General features: G+C 44.1%; 1 protein-coding gene across 2 annotated transcripts in view; it reads left to right on the top strand.

Moving 5' to 3' along the window:
- The first annotated feature begins 14 nt into the window (after positions 1–14).
- KIF15 (kinesin family member 15) overlaps positions 15–5,834 on the top strand; it is a 67,219-nt gene continuing 61,399 nt past the window's right edge. The window contains exon 1 of one of the 2 annotated variants that reach the window (XM_045862615.3): positions 15–221. In XM_045862615.3, coding sequence (XP_045718571.1) covers positions 203–221 — 19 coding nt within the window. In that variant the 5' untranslated portion in view covers positions 15–202. Of the gene's footprint in view, positions 222–4,576; positions 4,709–5,834 lie in introns of those variants that run through there. The other variant, XM_064597133.1, reaches the window with a different exon arrangement.

Here is a 5,834-nt window from a genome sequence, read left to right as displayed (position 1 = left end):
CGCCTACTCGTGACGTCACGTCGCCCCCGTCCCCTAGCCAGAGGCCGGGCAACATGGCGGCCTCCTTGCTGGCGTCAACGTCCGATCCGAGCGCCAAATTCAAATTTGCGGCCATCTTGAGCGTGCGGAATCCCGGCGCGCCGCGCGGCTGGAGGTGGGGGTATCCGCTGCCTTGGTTTTGGGATCCGGGGGTGAGGGCGCCATGGCGCCCGGCTGCAAAAGTAAGTAAGGAGCCCCGGCTTCGTGACCCCGTCCCCGTCCCCGTCCCCGTCCCCAAATACAGCAGTGAAGGACGGCCCTCCTCGCCCAGAGTTCCCGGCTGGGCTTGAAGGGCAGGAGTGGACTGAGCGGCGCCGGGCGTTTGGGACCTCTCTGTCCCTCAGACAGACAATACGCGGCCGCAACAGCGGTCTTCCCTTCTATCTGTGCATTGGGCGTGCGCCACGAGCCAGGCACAGTTCTAGGCGCTTGGGCTGAGCAGTGAACCCGAGAGCCCAATCCTCCAGGAGCTTGGCGCCCAGCAGCCTGCTGGTTTCTTCCTTCCGGTTCTCTGTTCTGCGACTGGGGCTGCCTCTACGTACCCTTGCCTGAGGTTCTCACCTCCTTCTGACTCTCACCACCTTCTGCGTATTTCCACATTACTGACTATCCTGAAGGGGAGAACTCACTCATGTTCCAAGCACGTCTTTCTCTTCTGGAGGGCCTGCTGTAGAATCTCTTTAGATAAGCCCTGGGTTATCACAAATCCCTATTTTCTTCTCAAGGGGACCCGTTCGGTTTCTTCCTGTTTTCTTGGAGAGGAGCACTGCCAGTTTTTGCTTTTGTTAAACCCTCCAATTTTCACTAATTTCGTGGTCCTTTGCCGTTCTTGTGTACGTGCCCCATCTCTTACATTGCCTAATCCTGAAACAAGGAGTCTTGTTTTTTAAAGCTGATTTTGAGCTAATTCGATACATCTCGGTGAATTAGGTATAAATGGCAATGAGGAGAGGCCTGTGTTAGAAGATTGGAGAAACTGAAGTTTTGGGCTTTGACGAGACTTCCAACAACGTTAATCCTTCAAGCTGTCAATTGTAATGGTCTTCTGATGTCTTTGTTGTTTCCTGAACTTTCTGGGTCATCACACCATTCACTGCCTACTCATCGTGCTCTTTTTCCGTCTAAAATGTTTCTCTCTGTCACCCTTTTTTCAAGATTCAGGGAATAGTAGCACACAAATTGGTACGTTTTTGGACTGAAATGTTCGTGGGGCTTCCTGCACAACCACAGTATTTGTTCCGTAAATCTGGACTAAAACAAGACAATTGATACGTGGGATATAATTAGAGCATCTGCTTACATAGTGGAAAGTGACGTATGTCACTGTCTATTAAAGGACTCTGTCCTGTCTGTGTACATCACTTTCTAGAAGTGATGGGAACAAGGATATTGACAACTCCCCTGTGTGAAAATGGTGATTTCCATGGGGAACTCTTCTGTTCCTTGTAGTCTGTTAGCAACCTTGAGGTTGATGACATCCCGGGTTCGAGCTCCTTGCATTCCCAGCGGTTCAGAGATCTGGAGCGTGAATTGGGGAACTCACCCAGTGCTGTCCACAACTTTTGTGCTGATGAAGGTTATTTTTTGTGACACCATTAGCAACATGGGTTGCTGACTGAAATCAGAGAAATGAGAATGTGAAGTACAATCCCAGTGAAACTGAGTTTAAGATTCCCTTTCTGAACTTAATCATATTTGGTCAAATGATCCATAGGTATTTATCTGGACTGCAGAATAAAGTATCTTATGGGTTGGTTGGTTGGTTTGTTTGTTTTACAGCAGGAAGACTGATTTAAAAAAGATTTACTGTTTTGTTGAGGATTAATATATATACAGCAAAGGACACAAATCTTAAGACTACTATGTGATAAATTTTTACATAGGAATACAGTTGTCACTGCCACCAAGATCAAGAATGGTTCCTATGCCCCAGAAAGTTCCCTGTGATCCTTCCTAGTTGACAACTACACTGTTAACTACAGTGTAGTTAACAACTACACTGATTTCTATCACCATTGACTAGTTTTGCCTCTCCTTGAACTTCATGTAAATGGTACAGTATTTATTCTTTTTGTTCTGGCTTTTTACTGAACATTATGTCTGAGCACTGTTTATCTGTTGTCTGTGGCAGCAGTTAATTCTCTTACATTGCCATTTAGTGTTCCATCCTGTCAGTATGCCACAATTTGTTTATTCTTTTGATGTACATTTGGGTTTCTAAGTGGGCTATTATGAATAAAGGTGCTGTAAGTATTCTTCACCATATTTTAAGGTAGATGTATTGAGGACCTCAGAGCTAAAAGAATTTTAGTGAGTGCCTACGAGGGACCCTTGTTGTGTCAACCTTTGACGGCAGCCATGTGATAAATTTTTATATTCTGTTTATTTATTTTAAAGATTGAATTTATTTGAGAGAGAGGAGAAACAGAGATAGCCACAGAGATAACGAGAGAGAGAGCATGAGCGGGGAGGAAAAGGAGAAGCAGGCTTCCCGCTGAGCAGGGAGCCCGGCGTGGGACTCGATCCCAGGACCCTGGGATCATGACCTGAGCCGAAGGCAGATGCTTAACTGACTGAGCCACCCAGATGCCCCCAAATTTTTATATTCTGTTTAAACTTTGCTTAAGATACAGCACACTGAGGTGGTTAAGAATGTGCGCTCTGGATCCTGAATGCCTGGGTTCGCATGGCAGCATTTCTCAGTGACAGCATTGCCTCAGAACTCAGTTAGGCTTAATGCCAGAACTATCTACCTCTGTGTAATTTTTTGTTTCACTTTATCTCACTATTGGCTTACTAACTTGGCTTTTTTCTTTTCTTTAATAAAGATTTCATTTTGGAGTAATTTTAGGTGTACAGAAAAGTTGTAACAGGTGTTCATCCAGCATCTCAACTCGACTAGACCACCAGACACTATATGGACTCCCCTCCCTACACTTCAGACTTGAAACTCTAGGCAGTTGAGCTGGGGCAATTAAAGGGCTCACTGCCTTTGTTTCCCGCTCTCAGGGTCACTTTACTGTGCTGTCTGTTGTCCAGTGTCTGAAACTTGTTGGCGTGTTTTTTCCCAGTTTCCTGGCTACATAAGATGGCAGTAAATCCAGTCTCTGTCTAGGCCTATTTCTGGTTCATCTTTACACGTAGGGTGTGGCCTTTCCGCCTCCTATTTGAAAGCATGGGCATTTAATAGGGCACTGAACCCCAAATTTTGCTCTTCTAATCTGTGAGTCTATTCAAAACTCTGCTCAAAATCTCAGCCTCTTAGCTGCAGCTTGCAGAATCAGTAATTTCCTCCTAGGGAAGAGCGGCCTCAGATGCTGTGCTCACACCTCTGGACTTCCATCCTCTCTTGGGTTTTGGCTCTGTATTTGCTGATTGCCTTGGCAGGTCTCCAGTGCCTCCAAGTAGATGTTTTTTATACTTTTTCTGCTTTTATAGTTGCTTTCAGGCAGGACGGTTGGTCTGAAGTAAATTAGTCCTTTAGTTCTAGACTGTCCTAGTAAGGAAAGCCTTACTGTAATAAATTCGGTTTTATTCCAGGACAGAAAAAAGAAAAAATCTGTATCTGAGGAAGCATAAAAAGTAGAAACAAGTTTAAAATCAGTCTATTGGCATGAAGGAGGGCCAAAACTACAATTTAGGATAGTGTCATTTTTTTCCCCACTATGCTCCTGCCTAGCACCTCAAATCCTGATTTTATTACTAATGTTAACATGTATGGTGGCTTGAACCTTTCAATTTTAAGTAGTTAAAAAAAACCAAACTGATGTATAGTGTCTTCTGCCATCATCTTGAGGATTCATGGTTATGGTAGATGATAGTTGTCTTAGTCCGGGCTGCTCTAACAAAAATAACAAACTGGTGGCTTTTATTTTTTTTTATTTTTATTTTTTTAAGATTTTTTATTTATTTATTTGAGAGAGAGAATGAGAGACAGAGAGCATGAGAGGGAGGAGGGTCAGAGGGAGAAGCAGGCTCCCCGCCGAGCAGGGAGCCCGATGCGGGACTCGATCCCGGGACTCCAGGATCATGACCTGAGCCGAAGGCAGTCGCTCAACCAACTGAGCCACCCAGGCGCCCCCAAACTGGTGGCTTTTAAACAGTGGACATTTATTTCTCACAAGTCTGGAGTCTGGAAAGTCTAAGATCATTGTGTCTGCATATTTGGTGTCTGGTGAGGGCCCACTTCCTCACTGAGTCACTCTTTTTGCTATAAACTCACATGGTGGAAGGGAAGAGCTGCCTAGGGTGTCATTTATAAGGACACCAGTGTCAATCACGAGGGCCCTGACTTCAAGACCTAATCACTTACCAGGGGCCCCCACCCTGTGGGTTAGGATTTCACCATACGAATTTTGGGGAGACAAAAACATTCATACCATAGCAGTGATAAAGAGATGACTTATTCATCATTTGTATAGAATTAAAGGTTGCCTGCTTTTAGTGTGGTACACTGCCTTTATTTTTTTTTAACTTTTAAAGATTTTTTTCATTTATTTATGAGACAGAGCGAACACGAGCTGGGGGAAGGGGCAGACGCAGAAGGAGAAGCAGACTCCCCGCTGAGCAGGGAATCTGACTCAGGGCTCCATCCCAGGACCCTGAGATCACGACCTGAGCCAAAAGCAGACGCTTAACCGACCGAGCCACCCAGGCGCCCCATAGCATGGTACAGTGCCTTTAGATAGCTGATGTGTAGATGCCTGTTTTGAACTGCCTCCCCCTACAACCTCCAAAACTCTGAATACTTGCCTGATCTATGCCTTTGTATTCTTTGCTTACCTTTTCTGCTGTCAGGATATGTGACTCCTGCTCACATCATCTAATCTTCGTTTTCCTCTTTCCCCAGTTCTTCATAAGGATCAGACTTCAGCTTTTATCATATTATGGCATTCTCATTTTTTTTAATTTTTGATAAAGATACAGAGGGACTGTGTCTTTGCTGCCAACTCTTGTAGAAACTGTGAAGGGCAGGTGGGGAATTGGGTAATCTGGTCTATTTTCCACTTCACAGACGTTCATTTGCTTGAGGGTATAGAATGGGTAGTTTCCAGAACAGTCGTTCTGTGGTGAAAATTTACTTTGAGCTTCTGTGCTATGAAATGAAGAATAGAAATAAACAACAGAAAGAATAGAAATTAAGTTTTTGGTTTTTTTTTACTGATGTCTTAGTATTAGTTCATTCAAAGATATTTACTGAGTGTTCACTGTGTCAGGCACTGCTGTAGACAATGCTTTACAGTTAATTTGGAAGAGAAAGAGAGTAAATTAACATATATTATGATGGCAGTAAGTCCTTTGAGGGAAAGGCCAAGGAAAGGAGTTAGAGTGATAGGTGGGTGGGTGGGGAGATAAGCTGGTGTTTCCCATAATGTGAGGTCATGGAATGCCTTATTGAGAAGACAATACTTAAGTAAATGCCCAAAGAAGTGTTCTAGGCAGAAGGTATAGCATGCGTAAAGGTCCCGAAGTGTGACTTGTTCTAGAAATAACAGGAAATCTAGTTTGGTTGTAGTGGAACAAGGACAAGGAGTGTAATAGGAAATTACTCCACACTCCAAGGAGTTGTGGAGGTGGTCATAGGGGGAGGCAGGGGCACTAGATCATGTAGGTTCCTGTACGGTGTTGTAAGAACTTTGCCTTTTACTCTGATTGAGATGGACAACCACTGCAGAGTTTTGAACAGAGAAGTGACTTGCTATGATACACACATATCCTTATTTTAATAGCTTTTAATTTTGCTATAATTCAAAGTTATAGAAAAATTGTGAGAGTAGTACAAGGAATTCTTGCAT

The sequence above is a fragment of the Mirounga angustirostris genome, unplaced genomic scaffold, assembly GCF_029215605.1.
Source record: "Mirounga angustirostris isolate CCGP_5_RB_7025 unplaced genomic scaffold, mMirAng1.0.hap1 SCAF_1, whole genome shotgun sequence".
NCBI classification, from domain to species: domain Eukaryota; kingdom Metazoa; phylum Chordata; class Mammalia; order Carnivora; family Phocidae; genus Mirounga; species Mirounga angustirostris.
This window is presented reverse-complemented; position numbering and strand designations above follow the sequence as displayed.